Source organism: Corticium candelabrum, chromosome 17 (genome assembly GCF_963422355.1).
Source record: "Corticium candelabrum chromosome 17, ooCorCand1.1, whole genome shotgun sequence".
In the NCBI taxonomy this organism is placed as follows: Eukaryota; Metazoa; Porifera; class Homoscleromorpha; order Homosclerophorida; family Plakinidae; genus Corticium; species Corticium candelabrum.
In genome coordinates, this window is record NC_085101.1 from 2,018,354 (window position 1) to 2,037,703 (window position 19,350).

The 19,350-nt window shown below is 41.1% G+C and overlaps 1 protein-coding gene and 1 long non-coding RNA gene across 3 annotated transcripts; both read right to left on the minus strand.

Moving 5' to 3' along the window:
• Positions 1 to 1,364: 1,364 nt before the first annotated feature.
• Positions 1,365 to 1,805, minus strand: LOC134192721 (uncharacterized). The gene is made up of 4 exons (XR_009971970.1): positions 1,694 to 1,805; positions 1,574 to 1,609; positions 1,467 to 1,502; positions 1,365 to 1,410 (listed from the first exon to the last, which is right to left on the minus strand). It is a non-coding gene; the product is annotated as an uncharacterized LOC134192721 (long non-coding RNA).
• A 6,054-nt stretch (positions 1,806 to 7,859) lies between these two features.
• Positions 7,860 to 16,922, minus strand: LOC134192777 (putative ammonium transporter 1). 2 transcript variants are annotated; one of them, XM_062661530.1, is made up of 9 exons: positions 16,795 to 16,922; positions 13,876 to 13,965; positions 13,472 to 13,795; positions 11,767 to 11,867; positions 11,566 to 11,700; positions 10,062 to 10,295; positions 9,830 to 9,968; positions 8,391 to 8,612; positions 7,860 to 8,325 (listed from the first exon to the last, which is right to left on the minus strand). In XM_062661530.1, exons 2-9 carry the CDS (start codon positions 13,931 to 13,933, stop codon positions 8,090 to 8,092), a joined length of 1,449 nt encoding a protein of 482 aa, XP_062517514.1. In that variant the 5' UTR covers positions 13,934 to 13,965; positions 16,795 to 16,922; the 3' UTR covers positions 7,860 to 8,089. The 2 variants fall into 2 exon arrangements, with proteins under 2 accessions (XP_062517514.1, XP_062517513.1); XM_062661529.1 differs by having other exon boundaries at positions 13,876 to 13,973.
• Between the last annotated feature and the right edge of the window lie 2,428 nt (positions 16,923 to 19,350).

Genomic DNA, 19,350 nt, shown 5'->3' on the forward strand with positions numbered 1-19,350 from the left:
TTCATGTATAGCAATTATACAATTACTGCTAATTGAGAAAATAATGCTGTGTACTGTACCTTTTAGCGTTCTGTTATCTAAACAGGTTTTGTCTCTTCATGTGTAAAATCACTCTAATACGTATATAAATATTTGTGTTGGTGTGAAGGTGAAGTTTTGGATAGTGTACAGTTATACCTACTTACCGTAGACGAATTAACGTGTAAGCTGTTGCAAGTAAGACAACATTGCTAAAAAATGCAACGTCTATAGGCATAACATTAGTCTAGATTGTAAAACCATTCCACAATTACCAGCTGACAGCCCCTTTTATCAGTAATAGTGAATGCTCCTTGATTTCAGCTACAACAGCGAACTCTCGCCGTATTTGTTCACACTTCAAGTGTAACCTACTAACCACACTTCTAGCAACACGCCTACTCCAAATATCAACGCGTTGAGGTGTGTGTATTCACAAATCAGCACATCCTTCAATTTTTACACTACATAGCTCATTCTGTCTTCTTTTACATTTTCCTCTTGCTTATCAACTCATTCTAACCGCCGGGGCCGCTCTTTTCCGTGTCCGTACGGACTACATAACTTCACATAACTCCAGAATTCGCAAACTCAGTCGGACAAGAGTTAGAACAGCGTCTGGCAGCGGCTCTAGGCATCCTCGCGCGACGAGGCCAAACGATGAGACCAAAAGAGCTTCGGTGTCAAAACCGTCGTCTGCTAAATAGCAATAAATGCAGTGAAAAATTGGCCCACCCTAGTGCCTATAGGTAATTCTATTGCACTATAAATCCCTTTTGTAGAGCTGGGTCTTGTGAACAGGAAATGATATTTTGGCGCAAGCACCGTTTCCCTTGTAACGTCACGGCAGACACGCCTCAAGCGACCGTAAGACGTAAGACGGAGCCACATAATTACCGAAAGATGACTTGTTTTACCCATTACAACATGGATTAAAAATACAAATATTTCATGCACACACTCATTTAACTGCCAAAGCAATAAAATTTTCTAACCCAAAGTGGGTAGCTATATTTTTGAATGCCACAATCCTTTTAATTAATTAATGAAGGCACTACAAGCACGTTCATCCATCTTAAATCTAATTAGTCAGAGCAATTGAAGAGGGTGAAAAAATCGCTAAACAGTGACCAGCACGTGGGAGTGTCGACTTTCAATAGCTACTTTTTGAAAGCATCCACAGACATCATCACATTGACTGCAACACCGTACCTAACACTAACGACAACCATGAGCGCATGTGATGAATTTCAATTTTTCCGCCCGTCCACACTACTGCAATCCTTCTTTGGTTAATTAACTCAGCTGTGCAAATATTAGTGCAACAAAACTACTGTTCAAACTCACCTGAGCACCAGGAGGTCCAGCAGGACCGGATGCTCCACGGTCTCCCTGCAATACGAGTTCTAATGCAATAGCATCAATAGTTGTTTAGAAACTGAAATTACTTTGGGACCGGATGCTCCCAATCCGCCTTTGTAACCCTAGCGATACATACAAAACACACAAACTTTACTCATTTGAATGATTTTTCACAATGAAACGTTAAACTCACTCTTAATCCACGTATTCCAGGAAGGCCGTAGTCGCCCTAAACATTAGAAAACACGTAATCAGTACTTCATGATATTCGCTAAAGTTATCTGTTGTACTTTTTGAACGTGTAATTAATTACCTTTTCACCTTTCTCTCCAATGCAACTTTGCATTGATGCATCTTCTGTCTGTCCGCTGTTGCTAACAGCTTGCTGAAATAGAGCACAAACTACAAGCAAGAACTTGAGCATGCTGTCCTTTGCGAACAAAGAAGAACAATGAACAAATAGTTCCGGTTTGCTACGTATTGAAGTGAACTGATTGGAAGGCGGGGAGAAAGCTGCATCATCCAATCACAGCAGATAAGTTTTGGACAGAACATTGTAGCAGATGGCGTGTAAATATGTCAATATTGCTGCAGTCAACCGCAAGGCATGTTCTATTGTTCAATCAAATGTGATATGATATACATCGTTGCCAAATTGTGGTTCTCGTGGTCTGCCACTCAAGTGGGAGGGTCCTAAACAATTGTTAACCAAATGGCAAAGTTCGATAATGCTGACTGCATATGGGCAAAAGATGTGCACTGTAATTGTAAATGACATTTAGCAGCTGGCAGCAAACACACCCAAACTGACTGTACCCTCTACTAACACCATATGTACTCGAAATTGCCTCTGTGTTAGTTTTACACACAAAAACGTTGATTTTCATAGACAATATTTCATCTGCACAAAGAGCAGAAGCACGTAACGTAAAGTATCAAATTATCACATGCAGCTGACATTGAAATAACAAGGAAAGAGACGGGCTTCGTCGCGTATAGGTGCATATTGTTAGACTTGAGGAACTCTTTGCGCCTCTGCGGTTACCCGTATGAGCGGAGAAAGTATAGTACCGGATGGCGTCTTTCCGGACAAGTATATACGTCATATCAGCAGGTGGCTTACAGGTGCCATCGATAGGAGTTGGAGGTGATGGTAAGATATCACTTACTAACAAATGCATGATATAATACGCCAGACAAGCGGCGATCGACCAACGTCTTTCGTGATTGAGCCGAATAGGTAACCCTATCTGCTAGAGAGCAGTTTAGAAGATTGTATATACATACATACATTCATACATACACACACACACACACACACACACACACACACACACACACACACACACACACACTCACACACACACACACACACACACACACACACACACATACACACACACACACACACACACACACACACACACACACACACACACACACACACACACACACATTAGGCACATGGTCAGAGGAAATTGCACCGGAAGAACGCTGTCTGCTAACAGTCGTTTTCTCTCCAGAGTGACATACGAGAAACGGCAAGGTCGGGGAGAAACTGTTTCGATTCTAGAATATCGTTGTCACACTCTGCTTAGACGTTTATTTTAGGAACCGCTTGCTACAACTATGACCGTTCCCAGTAAGTGTGTCATACACGTTCTTTATTGTAACCTCTAGCTAGATATATATAAGCGAATTTCAATTTTCGTTTACGTGACTACATGTCAAAAACTAGTGTGAAGTTTATTTCTAATTAATGTCAGTATAGAGTATAGCTATACCGTAATAATTATATAATTTATATTAATAATATAAAGGGCTTGACTCCCTACCCAGACCTATTTTATGAAAAAATTATTTCTAATAACTCTTTCTTTATAAATTCATTTCATCATCAATTGCTACGTCTGCAAAGTGACAACATTCAAAACTCCTGGCTTCACCTTCAAATTGACGTGCATTCTTGAGTAACCATCACTTCCGGTATTTGTTTCCTCCTAGTCAGAAGAGACAGTACAACATGTCTAGCTCCATTCGTTTCTTAAAGTGTAGAAACAGTGTCTGTAGCTTACGTCTAGCTCACTTGAATGTTTCCAACCAATGCAACCTTGTAAATTGCCGGGAACTTCCGGCGCACTCGACAGTTGCGCGAAGACAGACAGAATGGACGCCATTACGAGCCTTCTTCTTTCTTCCTTTAATAAGTTGGCAAAAACAAAGCGTAGAACCAAAAACCTAGGCACGACGATTTGTTACACGAGGTACAACAATCTGATGGATCGATCTTTACTTCCGTTACGCTGACGAGCGTATTTGACGTTTTTTCCAAACAAAATTTGAATACTCCAAGGTAGCGAAACTCGTCAAAATGAACTTGAACGCTCAAAAAGATTGTAATTACATCAGACTGTTCGTGATCTACAAAGCCGTAGAGCCGTATACGGCTCTGGTGATCTATGTAGCCTTGCGTTCCTCGCACGTTCGAGCTAAGCTAGCTGGCAATAATCATTTCAAAACAGAGAAGTTCTGTCTTGTTGCTATGAAAACAACTTTACCGCTGGACCGTTAAAAACTTTACTAGCATTAACAAGTGATAAATTGTGGAACGTTTGAACTGATAGTTTAGATGAAATAGTTATGTCATGAATTATAATGATTTCATTTTGTCAGTAGGATGCAGGCCATTTATTAATTAATAATTAAATAATTATTTGATTCCCTTTTCTTTGTGACAATACCGGTCCTTACTTAATTAATTCACTTCGACAAGGACTGATTCTGTCAAGATTGACAAGACTGGTTCTGTTATTCGGTCAACAATCGCCTCAGCAGGGTATTTTCGCGAATTTCCAAAACATCGAACGGTCCCCGGAAAGGTGTCGCTAGTTTATGATATGTGCGTTGCTGCTTGGCTTGAGGCATTAATATCAAGACCTAAATTGTCTCCAAATTTGTATCGCCTTACATCTCTGATCATGTTTAATTATAGCGTTCCTTCGCTTGTTTGATGTTTGTTCTTGCTGTGTCCTTTGCCGATATCAGCGCTACTTTTGTTTCGCGATATAGTCGTCTAGCTTTATACTACAGAGCTTGGGCAGTCAGGGGTAAGGTGAGAGCGGTTTGTGTCGGCAAGCAAGCCTCTCTCCCTTAAGTTTGAAAGGGGATGTTCTTGCCGACGAATAACGACATTTTCTATGCGCAATCAGCAGCTAGACAGAGCAGAACAAACAAACTGATCAAATCTATCCAGATCAAAACTGCAACAGATGCGACAATTAGGTCATAACGGAAGTTTCGAGTTCTCTTCACTTGTTGGCACAGCGCTGGGCTTTGACAGTCATGGATTGCTGATCATAGAAGGAACAGGATAAACGCAGGCACCCAAATGTGGTATAGGTTGCCAGCAACAGAACGGTTCACAACATTTAATTCCTCCTAGCAATCGTAAAATCCACATGAAAGACAATGTTTGGTGACATTTCCTATGTCTTGACCAGCGGTAGCAGCTGCTAGCTAAACAACAGACAAGATAAAAGCTCCTAGCATGTTTTCAATCTAGCAATTAAGACATGAAATTTAACTTGATTGACATGTACTGGAGCTAAAGACAAAGCACCATAAACAGATGATCTTTCTATGCCATTTGAAAGTTCAAGTAGTATCTGAAATTTTGCCAGCTAGGGACTACAACTGTACTGAAAGAAACAGGAACTGACCGAGGTAGTCAGTTTGGATCATTCTATATAGAGAGACTTTCTTCCTAACTGTCTAGATCAAGATATTGAATTAACAGAATTGAATAATCACTCACGTTCTCTGTCAAGAACTTTGATTTAGTTACCACTATCCGCCGCCACTGTATTACTCACTTTGAACGACATCGAAATAACATTCTACTTACATTAAGCTCCTACAACCAATATTTATCAATCTAAGTGGTTTTCTAATTAAAGAGTAAAATATTTATGGCTCCAGAAGTACACCTCACAGAGGGGCTTACATATGGTTGGCTTGTTATTGATTATATAATTTGTGACAGAATTAGCCAGAGCAGAATGCATACAAATGATTTCGAAGATGGGTACCTAGTGGTTCAACTGCAACACCATCTAAGTATTTCTATATTATTTCCACTTGCAAGCAACTTATCTTTCAAAGCAATTTCTTCGATCATTGTTCGCTGAAACGAAGTCCAATTACATAATGTCCTGTATTGCTGGAGCGATGCCCCTGGTCGTGAAATTGAAGGGCATAAGGGCACCCTTTCTGCCCCGGTTTTTCCGTCCCTGATATGATTATGATAGTGGAGTACCTAGCAGAGTTTCTATAGAGTTTGACTATATAAACACTCGTGGTCTTGATTATCTGTAGAGGTATGACGTAGCAATAATAACTAAAGCATTTGGTGATGTTATAAATTCATATTTGATTGCGTGGATACAAGCTAGTGATCATGGCAACCACACAAGAGAGGACATATTTACAATTCCTCAATTTTTTTGTCGATTACAATTCAACAATAATAGCTAATTTCCTTACTGATTATAAGATTAGGATCTATAAACTCTCGTCGATGGAAGAATGTATATTACACAAGCACTCACAGTTGAGTACTTGAATTACTCATTGGCATCACGTACTATTGATTAGGATAGGCGCATGCCCTACTGTTTGAGGGCGTAGTTTATTATTGTAGTTAATTTCGGGTTGTTATGAGAATAAAAATCAGTCCTAAAACTTCTTGGTTTTGACATGATACAGGTTCCACATGATACCCTAAAATCACTGAAATATATAGGCGTGCGAAGAGAGAACGTTTACAGTTTTACTTGCCGTATTGTCGCAAAGAAAAGCTGTGCTTATTTCTGTATAAGCCGAGTTGAAGTTAAGGCTATTATTTAAAGACAAAATACAAAACAGGCTTAGCTATTTCCCAGTGGCCGACGTAGGAAGATGTGTGTGGGTATGTGGAGTGTAATGCATGTCATCATGAGTAAACAAAAAGACTATCTCGCTTGGTGGACCATATAAAGATTTGCAAAAGTCACGGGCACAAAAATTTCTTTTGCTCAACTGAGCGAGGGGCTTTAGGTTCCCGCGCTTTCTACGCCGGTGTATAATGTCGATCTAACACGCTAAGGCGGAAGCTTAGGAACCTACTGTCTATTCCCCGTAAGTGTGAACTCGGAAGTGAGTAATGAAATAGAGGTCACACCAGGTGTGCTCATTAGAGCACTAAGAGCTGTTCCAGTTGGACCATGTTACACCAATTATCTTAAATGGTTCCAGTTGCTTATCCGTTGGTCTTACAAGATAATTGGATAATAACCATCGCTCCACCCGTTTGTCTTTGATATGGAAAAGTATCATCCTTCCATATCGTTTGTAGGAACGGGTTAGATAGTTTGATAAACAGAAATGCCAGACCTAGCGGTTTCTAACGATACCGAGATAATCGCGAAAGTCCCAAAAACAGTTGAGATATTGATGATTTTCAAAGTTCACACTTACGGGGAACAGACAGTAGATTTGGTTGAGGGGGCACACATTTCCTTAAGGTTAGATGTGTTATTAATTATTCATAGATGCATGCTACACAGCACAAAGACAGTAAACCAACACTAACACTATCTATATAATGTTATAATTTAGTATGTCATATGTCAATACCATCAGCTGCAGTTTCTACGTCAAGTCACTCAATAGGTAGAGTTGAATACATCTTGGCCAAAATCAAACAGCCAAAATAGTGCATAGAGGAGAACGTGCTTCTATGGGCCCTTTGCTTTCTACGCGTATGAACACAACAACCATATCTAAACCAGTCGAAAAATCAAAATTCTTTACGATATATAGACATGACTACCATGAGATGCCAGTTTTAGTATGAGCGTCAGCTTCTTCGTCATCAATGTCGGTGTCACTCAACGCTGCATGCTTGCACACGCCGACATGTGCGCACGTGCAACTGATCGCGCGCGTAATCGCTTTGTGCGCCCTAGACCAAAGCTTGACTTCTAAACGCAACTGGCTTGTACGCAGCACGAGGTCTTCGATTTTCGGCTCTTATTCGAGATCGGCTTGTATTTGAGGTCCGATCATATTTGCGACAATATGGTAATAGAAGAACCATACGAGCGGCAGGGGCCGGGTAGTGTGGCAGTAAGAAGGCGGGTCTTTATTATAAATTTCTTCGCATTCCAATTTGGCATTTTTTATTATTGTACTTGTAAAATTTGCATGTATTTTTAAAACGCAATGATTCTCAATTCTCAGTGGGTGGAGCCAAATTAGACGGCGTTACTGTACAGCCAACAACAACATTGTTCGCTCCACGCAACGCAAGTGAAGATGACGGAGTAAACAATTTGCGTTTATGACATCTGCTCATGCAATCTTTTTAAATAACTGTTTTCGATGAGTACTACTTAATTAATTAACAACGAAATTTTATTCAAGTACAAAGAGACATAGCAATGTAATCTTGATTTAATCTTGATTTAATCTTCCGTCATAGACGCACATATTCTAATCTACACAAGACTTCATCTTACCAGTTGAACAATGTCTTAAAACCAACCTACCTACAGTTACGATTTTAATATCTATTACATACCCTACTGACATCATGCAACTAGTTCAAACAGAAGACAATTTCCGCGAACGCACCCGCTCACTGACATGACATCAGACTGTAAATCTATGGCTACACGGCAGACACCGGGTCTGCCTCTGAGATTTGGCTCATGCTGACTGATTCTTTCAAACTTGTGTCATCTTCTTCTTGAACGGTTGCATATGCAGTGTCGTTGCTTCCAGCTGTGAGTCGTTGAACCTCGGTTTGGCCACAATTGTCATCCACAGTTGCTCTAGATGCAGACCGAGATCTTCTTGTCATTTCGTAAGGATATGCCTTTTCTCCGTGCTGGACCACATCAAGACCTAAACAGTACAAATTAAATAATTGTATCAAGACCACAGTGCAAGATAGAAGCGAGCATTTATACCTTGTTTTTCCACAGCTGATGTAACACGAAGAAAATTTAGCGCCGACATAATTCCAAAGATAAGAGCAGCCCACATCAATGTCCATATGATTATCACCAGCAAACCACATAAATTCCAACCAATAAGCCACATGGATAAGATGTTTCCTTTGTAGAATAACCCATAATCGGAATCCAGAAACGGAACGCTCACAATTCCCCACGTACCACCACCGAGATGCACTATATATACAAAGTCAATATATTTATTAGTCTGTGACCAGCACACATATCCCTACTAACAAACCACACATACATAAGTACGGTATGTAGGTAATTAGAACGAATTCGAAATGCTTTCATTTTGAAAAGAAAAAAAACAGTTTCCAACTAAATGCATGCACTAGCTTTGACCAGAGTATGCACATAACAATATTGTGATTTATAGACTACAATGCCCAAGGTTTGCTACATGGAGACTATTGTTATAAACAAACCTGTACCATTTTCGTGGCTCACATTATTTGACACAAACGTGGTAAGATTAAAGAACAAATTAATAATAAAACTATACGTATTCTGCAAAACAAGGGGCCTAACTGTAGCCAAAGCCAAATGACACTGAAGAAATTGAAAACATGCTCTTCGTTAGTGACCTGACTAACCGTTACTAGAAAGCTGAAAGACAAAGAAAGATGACACAATGGCGTAGCTTCGGGGGGGGAGTAGGGGTGGCTAAAGCCTCCTCAATCTCTGTAGGCGTGTGAAGCGATAGCGCCATGTTTCGCTCAGGTTGCCAAACAGTGAGAAAAATGTTTTCTATCACACTGTCTCGGGAAGGCAGGCGTTCATACCGAGAAAGAAAAGCAAAAATTGGCGTGACTTTTCATTCTGATTGATCAGCCCCAAACTTGAGAACCACACTAAGCCGGTAAATGACATATACAGTCTATACACTGATAGAAGCATCAACTCCAGCACCTTGGGTTCTAAATGCTACTTCAAAAATGAGTGGGCAGTTCAGTTTACTGCTGGCCTGCAAAACGTAGACTGCAGACATTATAATTAAAAGACCTTCACCATCATTCGAAAAATGGCGACCAAATAACATAGACAATTAGTACTTTCGTTTAGTTACAAGATGTCGATTTGACTGTGCCAGAATCCTATTTTTACTTTAGACAAAGAGTATGCAGTTTCCTCTTTACTGTTATTGCTAAGATGATAAAGTCTACCTAAAAATTGAAAAATTACCGAATAGGTATAAAATATAAAAGAAATATACAGACACAACAAGCATATACTCTATGTATATTATGCAAATTAGCAATGAGACTACGTACGCATAAACAAAAATGACAAGAGATACACACAGTCTCCACCATATCAGTTAACAATGCTATGTGTTTGCTAAACTGATTCTGTATTACTTATTAGCAAACTGTGTATCTATATAGTACCAGCAATGGCATCCAATGGATCATCCACTCGGTTACGTTCCACCAACTTTGCTGCCAAGCTGTATACCACACCTGCTACTAAACCAACAAGAAAGGCACCGTATGGATAAACGGTGCTGGCACCAGCACTAATAGAAACCTATGTCAAAATACAAAATACCAATCTATTAAACAATTAATACCCACTAGAGTAAACGTACGCAAAATTGCTCTAATCATTAGATCTACTCACCATTCCAACTAATGAGCCATTGATTGCAGACAAAAGACTCCACTTGTGTGTGTGCTTATCACTGTATCGGTTATAGATGAGAGCAGTAAGACTACCACCGGAAGAGGCCAATATACAGTTGACCGCAATAAGACCAAGCACACTACCATCATTCGTTTCAGAAAGGCTACCGTGAGACAGCAAGTTAAATGCAAAAAAGCCAAATACAATAATGAACCCTCCAAGTGTAGACATCTAGATACACACCGAAAAAAACTCTTAAATTTAAATGTTTTCATTTTACATAAATCTGCTACTTTTACAATATTGCATTTATAAAGTGTAAAGCCTATAGCCAGCAATGAAATACTATATACTATATCAAATTTATAATAATTAGATACTCCCACAGACGAGAGTTATAAATTTGTCATCTACAATTAATAGTAAATTTCTAACGCTCTCATGCAAACACGGACAAAATGGTTAATTCAAAGCACTTCAGAATCTTTCTCAATTACATGTCTAGTTGCCATGCCTAGATAATACCTAGTAAACAAGACCGTCTTGTGCTCTATGCCTGTATATATAGTTATGCATACACCATCAATCAATGCTGATGATCCACGTATACTATAGACGTCGAGAAGATGCGTTCATGAGCACTGCATGACTGCACAATGACGGGCAGTTCTAACCCTATACTTATGATCCCAATTAAGGCTCACCCGTTTCCTTCTCCTGTAAGATGCCTCTTTTGCTAAGCAAGTACGTCAATTCCTAGTAAACGCTTTATACGCTTGAAACAAAAAGTGAACTGCCCGTTAGGTTACACCTGGCATTCTCAAGTACCTTCTGCTTGTTGGTATCTATAACCTGAAGAATTTTTTTGCATAGGTCTTCAAAATTTATTGTTCTTTTCAAATGAAACACTCAAATCACACACACATACGCGCGCGCGCGCGCACGCACGCACGCACACACACACACACACACAATTGGACAAATACACAAATGTTAGGCCCTCCACGTCACGGAGACAGCTCCCTACCTCTATAGATAGAGACAGGACCTTCATGCGCTCCGTGGAGGCACAGGGCCAGCGTTACAACCCACCTGGAGCTTGGCCAGAGTCATCCAGGGGCACTGACAATAGCGCAGCTCTGGAACTGAACACCAAGGCCCACAAGTACACGTCTGCTGTATGATGTTACTGCAAAGGCAGTGGTCATGTCCACCCGAGTCAATGACCAGGTATTCATTTATACTCCTGAGTCGAGAGAAGCTATTGTGTGTAAATTTCTTGCTTAAGAAAATTATATCATATTTCGCCATCAATGTGAATTGAATCTGAAACCCTGCAATGTCCCAGATGTTTTCATTCTCCAAATGCACTCTCTAACCAATTGAGCTACAGCACCACATCTACACACACACACACACACACACATACACACACACACACACACACACACACACACACACACACACACACACACACACACACACTGACACAACCACTCACTGCTGTTGCACTTGAAGCTATCTTAATTGACATTCCTCTCTCATCAAAGCGACCCTTACGTGGACCAACTAAAGCAGCACCTATGAGAGCAGATGCCCCTCCAACAACATGTACAACACTGCTTCCAGCAAAATCCTACAACATAAATAGATAAATAATATTTAACATGACCTAGATTACAATAAAGTCGACCGACTGTACCTCATAGCGAATAGTCACATTATGATGTTCATTATAGTGCCCAGATTGTAACCATCCTCCTTCTGCCCAAGCCCAGTGAGTGACAACTGGCTGCACCCATCCTACCAAATATACAGATATCCTAAAAAGACACACACACACACACACACACACACACACACACACACACACACACACACACACACACACACACACACACACACCACAGACAGACAGACAGACAGACAGACAGACAGACAGAAATCTTGTTCACAGATGCACCCACAGCCCGAGATGCAGCACGACATCGATCTACAAAAGGAAAAGGAGCTGGTGCATGGCTGAACGCAATCCCGACTTCAGAAGTGCTCGCACTAAATTCTTACGAGTATCGTTTAGCGTCCTTGCTGAGGTTGGGCTTGCCCATTCCACTTTCTGACTGGATGACAACATGCAACTGTGGTGCCTCCCTGGACAGCAGTGGGTACCATCTGCTAACATGCAAAACCGGTGGAGGGCCAGTTTGGTCGCACGAATCGCTTGCATCAGTCTGGTCTGATTGCCTGCGGGAGCTGCACATCCATCATCGAAGGGAACCGAGGCATCGGTATGCCAATTCCAATGACCGGCCAGACATTGTAGCCTTCGACTCAGACTCTGGGTGCAATGTGGATCTGAACATAGCTCTAGCACACCCATGGAGCTCGGACATCTTCCCTAGATCTTCGGAAACAGATGGCGCCGCTGCTGAGAGAAGAGAGGAGAGAAAAAAGTCAAAATACGAGAAGGAATGTCTACCAGGTGGAACTGCTGTCAGTCTCATTCCTCTGGTTATGGAGCATTTTGGACGCTGGGGTGTCATGGGAAGAAACTTCCTGCAGAAACTAGCAAAGAAATCATGTGACGAAATTGGTAGACCAAACGCTGCAGAGTTCCTTGACTTTTGGCGAAAAAGATTCTCCCTTCAGCTGCAAAAATGCAATGCCAAAGTCATACTGAGGAAGATGGCAAGCTTGTCAAGTGACACAAGTAGCGCTAAGTACTCAACCCAGTTCTTTAGCCACTAGGCTGACCTGGGTTATCTTTTAAGTTAAGTTGTTACTGTTTTTAGTGCTTTTTCCTGTGTACTGTAGCACCTAAAACATTATGTCATTGCCTAGCACTCTTTGTATGATAGATGAATGTTTGAAAATATATGTGACAGACAGACAGACAGACAGACAGAATCAAGTTTATTGTCAACAATCTTCACTACTACAAACAGTTATTGTTAAAATGAAATGTTCTACTTGTAGTCCGAGACTATTGCTAATGAGTAAAACACTGAATGTCTCTATCTACTCCCAAAACACTGTCATCTCCTAATGAGCGCACAGAAAGCCTTGACAGCTTCCGCAAAATCACTCTGCTGTTGCATTTTTGAAGAGTAATAGACAGTCTTTTCCTCCAGAAGGTTTTAAACTCTACCGCAATTCTTCTTCCATCAAAGCCTCTCAGACAGACAGACAGACAGACAGACAGACAGACAGACAGACAGACAAAGACACAGACACAGACACAGACACAGACACAGACACAGACACAGACACAGACACAGACACAGACACACACAGACACAGACACACACACACACACACACACACACACACACACACACACACACACACACACACACACACACACACACACACACATGCACATGCAAACACGGTGTCGACATATTTACCTGTGCAGAAAAGTGTAAATATAAAATAACCCCTCATTTGTGTTCTCTCTGCCATAGCCCCGCTCACAATTGTGGCTGCCGTGATAGTATAAACATAGTAAATAAACCAATCAACTAACTCTTCACTATGACGTCCAACTCCAACAAGAAAGAAGTGCTTATTTCCAATAAATGCATTGCCACCTCCAAAAGCAAACGCATGTCCACAAGCCCAATATGCAACACAACCGCAAATACTGCTCATAAAGTTCTTGAAAAGAATGTTGGTTGTGTTTTTTGATCGCACTGAGCCAGCTTCCAAGAATGCAAACCCGGCTTGCATAACTGCAAAATGGGAATAGTTAGCACATATGAATGTACATTTCAAAGACTTCGCAAATAGAAGAGAATTATCAAATACTTACGAAAAACAATAATGGCAAGAGTCGTAAAATTAGCATCCTGTGCAATTTCAATGGCCATTCTGCTGCAGCTGTGATAGACGTATATGCTCACTGACAGTCTACAGCAGTACTTTTTAAAAATAAACAAATTACATATGTAATTAATTAACGGATTCGAAATTTGGTGTTCACTTTATGAATATCACTAAAGCTACGTGCAAACCCACCAAGACTTTAGTTGCGATTTATTACTCTCATACAAGCACGTGCAACGTTTTGTACTCTTATAATTATTAGGATTAGCGTGATAACAATTTATTACAGCATATTCCCATTTATACGAAGTTCAATTGACAAACTGGCGTAAACTGGGAAGGTTCAGTCGTTTTGATCAGTTCGATTTTAACACGTTCAAACCCAGCTCAGTACTAAAGAAATATCCAAGTAGCTACTATGCATGCCAGCTAAATTAATTAATTCATGGTCAATTGAAGTGCAACAAAATTCTATCGAAGTGCATTCGAGTGCAGGAGCACTAGAGAATAGGAGTTGTCGTCTGGCCAAAAATCAACCACCATGCAACATTTCCTAACATGTTAAGTAATTAATTCTGGTTAATTAATTGATATGAACGCACGCACAGCGCTAGCGATAGCGTACCGACGCGTCTACACAAATACAGAACGCTTCAATGGTCAAAACAGATGTTGGTTAACAAACGGTAGTCGTTATTTTTTCTTTTGTCATTTAGGTGAGCTATTTTTAGCGCGCATTAGGCCCAACCACTCGGGGTTACAGTTTCTATAGTGATAAGGTAAATTGTGATGCAACGCTACAATACTGTTATCCAGACAAAAAGAATAGTAATTAACTGATAGGTTAACACTAATAAATATTTAAAGCTTCGAATTTTGTTGATAAATATCAATAATAAATCAATTCCTGTTTGCAGAAGAAATATTTTGACAAATAGATATTTCAACCAAACTAATTGATTAAAGTTGGTTCAAAGCAATTTACAAAATCCTCATCTAATTATGGAAGATGTTACACTTCTGAGAATAATTCTAAATATTGCAGTAGCTAGGCCAGCACCAAGTCAAAAATGCTCATGCTCTTTAGATCCATGCATTGCCACTATGGGAACAGAAACATGCTAAGACGCTGACTAACATCATTTGTCTAGTTTGTTTCAGAGAAATGGCATAAATGTATCTAAGTATTCTCCATTCTACAATTTGTCAGTAAATTAAAAATACCACAATTATGTAAAACTAATATTAATATTAATATTTGTGGCCTCAAAATGACCAATCTGTGCCCTTTGGTTGTATTCTACTGTCAACACTGTATACTCTGCTGACTAGAAAGTATTAGGAATGCGTAAACGTATCTAAATATCTATCCAGTAGACCTGTCTGCATGTGCGTGCGTGCGTGTGTGGTGTGTGTGCATGTGTGCGTGTGTGCGTGCGTGCCTGCCTGCCTGAAGAAAAACATGCAGGGCTCATTAAAGGAAGACGAGTAGATGCAGAGTTTATGTCATATTGGCGACGACGTTTTTCTGTGACTCTCCAAAAATGCAATATAAAGTTGTCTTGAGAAAAGTGTCTAAGTTGTCAACCAACAGACTAATGGAGGATAACGTAGTTAGCAGAGATAGATACATTCAGTACTTCACACATTGAAATAGTTGAACTTGTTTATGAAGCACTTTCGTTTTATTATTGAAAAATCATGTATTCTAGTGTGTAGAGGTGCTGTATCCTAATAAAATATCCTGTCTGTCTGCCTGCCTGTCGGTCTGTCTGTATGTATGTATGTATGTCTGTCATCACATATTTTAGAACACAAGACTATATTACATTTCAGCAAAATAGTAAGTACTTAAATTAAAATGTACCTTGTCCATAATGTATACACTAGAAGAATGAGCTATAAACTACAAGCATGCAGCAACCCAGAGACAATCAGTGACTAAAAATTGGGTGCAGTAGGACACGAACTTCTTGACACCATCACTGCAAAGTGCAGAACTCTTCTTCAGAAGGACTTTGGCGTTACACTTCTGTAGTTGTACTGAGAATCTCTTCCTCCAATAGTCAATAAACTCTGGTGCATTTGGCCTTCCAATTTCGTCCAATGAATGTTTTGAAAGCTTTGCAAAAACTTGTCTGTCTGTCTGTCTGTCTGTCTGTCTGTCTATGTGCCAGCGTATGTATCTCCAAAACAGCGCATCACAGCAATTAACCTTTGCAAGTTGACACCTAGTTGCCATCTATTGTTTATGTAGACTTGCAAACAAATGAAAGTTATAACTACTGTACATCTATTCACGGAGCTCATGCATATGGTAGGCTGGACCAATGCAGTCTGTCTCCGCCTTGTCATTGAGACGATGAGAACGCTCTGAGGTGGGTGGGATTATAGGACACTGTAATATGTACCGATTTAGTGACACTATTACACTGTCTATTGTTACAATCTCTCACGTACATTGTTGCCAGAAACAACGAGAGAAACTAAATGTAAAAAGAAAGGAACAGACGAAATGCATTTACTTCACAACTTATTTAATTAATTAATTAGCATCGTGTCTAGGCTATATCTCAGCAACCGCTTACTGCATGTTGCTCTTCTGGCCTAGCTACTGTATGATCACGACGAGCGATGTGTGACAAGCCTATTTGTGCCAGATTAGCGTCTAAACTTGCCTTGTACAATCGAGTCATGACCCGGCATCTAGATGTTGTAACGACTAGCTGCTCTAGACGCTCAAATTACAACCTAGCGCATACTCCGCAATTTGGACGAGAGTGATCGAATACGTCGCACAGTTGCATGCCAATAGTATCAGTCTTCTTCAAGCTAAGCTAGGGTGCAGCTAGAGGGCAACCTGGTTACAAGCCAGTAGCCAACCCCAACTAGGTAAATCCCTCACCTGGTCAACTTCGTCAGTGTTCTGATCAAGAGATCTGGCTTCCAATCCTGATGCAGGCCGGGTAAGGTACGTGGAGCGATGACCTTAGCTTCCCGTTCCTTCAGCTAGACGCCGTTGGTTAGGTGTTAGGTCCAGTTTACGTAATCAGAGAGCACAGACTTCCGTCGACGCCCTAAATCCTTGCATTCCCTGGCTAATATCCAAAATTATACCAATGTTGATTTTTTAGAATTTACGTTCCCAGCATGAGTACCAATTTTCGCGGAAATTAACCAAGCCTAGAGAGGGATATAGTGCCAAGCTCCCACCTGAAATCTCTAAGATAAAAATTAATATATAATATGTGACTTATATATGTTCTTCTAATGTACCGTGAATAAATGAATGTTTCAGACTTTTCTTACGTCTATTCAGCGCTAAACTAATAAGTGACCTATTTTCCGCTTCCGTTTGAAGCCGGATGCATCTTCCTGTTTCCACCTTGACGTCGAAAACAGCAGAAAGTCGCGGTCCGTTACAGAGCGTACGGTAGTACAATTAGCCCTCACAATGGATCATGTAAGCCAGTAAATAATGTTATTTACACGCGTGCAATATCTATAGTACTAGTACATGTGCGACCCGCCCTGTGGGCGGTAGCAATCTGAGCGGTAGCAATCTGGGCGGTAGCAATCTGGGCGGTAGCAATCTGGGCGGTGGCAATCTACCGTTAGACGCAACTTCCGCGAAGAAGGCGCACCTTCCAAGACACACAGACGGATGGACGGACACAAAAGCGGCACGGTGCGGCTCACTCCGACTGCAGCGGGCGGATCTTGCACTCTAACTGTTTTGGAACTAGAGGATGGCGTAGAGTGGCTGTCACATCCGCATACTCGGGTAATTGAACAAACAAACTCCTGCGCATCTCATTTCTGGCCTTCGGAGGCAGTCCGGGCGAAATCCGACTCAACCGTTCGTCTCCAACGGCCGAACTCGACCGGGCCGCCGCGTTTCGCGACGATCCGAGAGCGGCGTCGTGTCGATCCGAGAGCGGCGTCGTGTCGATCGGTGCGTTACAGACATCCAGCCAGCCAGCCAGACGGAAGCGTGGGTTGGCGGATCCAGGGGCAGTCCCATTGTGCACCTGACACGTAAACCAGTCGTCAAACAGCAAACTGAAAATTTGTCAATAATCTAGTCTCAATGCCGCCGCAGTTCCCAACAAACGGTACCTAACACTAGACATTGAGAGCCGTATGTAGCATGAGCCTTTAGCCTTGCAGTTCGGCTAGCTGCGTAATGCCTCGGCGCTCAGCAAAATGGAATAGGATAGGGATTTCAACCGAGACGCAAAAGGGACAAGCTCAAGCTCTGTATGTAGTTGTTACAGTCTTTCAATTTTTTAGCGGCGGAGCTGGGGGCATTGGGCCACCTCCAAGATTGACGATCAACATACAACTACGAAGAAAGTTTGGAAGAAAAATATTTGAATTTTTGTACTCCAGTATACGAGAGTGTTCACCAGACGTATAGATGTGTATAAGCGTTTCTGTAGCCTATATAACTTAATTAATTAATTTAGAGTAAAACACTAGAAAGCGCTTCTCGACAGGAAAGCCTACTGAAAGCTCAACAAAGTTCATGTACTCCGATGTCTTTCGTGCCCCCAACTTGCTAGTTAATCCGCCGCCCCTGCAATTCATTATCACCATGGTAATGAATAGAGAAGCACTGTAAAGTGCTAAACCCTTGGCTGGTGCACATCCACTGTGGCTGATACAGAGTTTGGCTGAAAGGGAGGTACAAACGACTAAGACCTGGTATGACGTCATCAACTTTATGACGTCACACACACCACGTGAGTCGGCGTTCGGGCAGGTGTAATTATGTACTAGTTTATAGAACACACACACACACACACACACACACACACACACACACACACACACACACACACACACACACACACACACACACACACACACACACACACACACACACACATATATGATGGCATGTCCACTGATAACAGTGATGACTCTCTTTAGTGTCCTCTGTGTCTCTGGTGGGATTTAACACCTGCTTTTGAACGGCGTTCCTTTCCACTGTATATATATATATATATATATATATATATATATATATATATATATATATATATATATATGTATATTCTTATTGCAGATAACAAGTACTCGTCCCCTGCCAAAGTTGGCAAATCCCAAAAGTCAAACTCAGTGTCAAATCGCAAACTAGTGCAAATCATACGTGCGTTAAACTGAAATAAGCGAACTGAAAGCTGTTGCAGTAAGTTACTGACTGCCCTACTAAAACTTATTCTGCTCTTTGCTGTGGTCTTGGACGCGATAACCTTCAAAGTGGCAAGACTGGAAGACGTCCACAAACCAAAAGACTCCACTATTATTGAGTAGAAGTAACCTCCTGCCGCATTGACTTCGCTGTCGTGTCGATGGTCTTTCTCTTCTTCACCAGCAATTGCAGCGGCTCCAGAAGAAATGGCGGATTTAGCGACGTACGCCGACTGTATGGTGTTTCTTATCGAAACGTCGAAAT

Excerpts from the sequence above, each read along its gene's own strand:
- LOC134192777 (XM_062661530.1), bottom strand. The coding sequence starts at position 13,933 with ATGGCCATTGAAATTGCACAGGATGCTAATTTTACGACTCTTGCCATT. Across the intron at positions 11,868-13,471 it reads ATTTACACTTTTCTGCACAG|GATGGGTGCAGCCAGTTGTC; the intron begins GTAAATATGTCG and ends TATATTTGGTAG. Across the intron at positions 8,613-9,829 it reads TCCATTGGATGCCATTGCTG|TGCATCTCGGTGGTGGTACG; the intron begins GTACTATATAGA and ends TTGTATATATAG.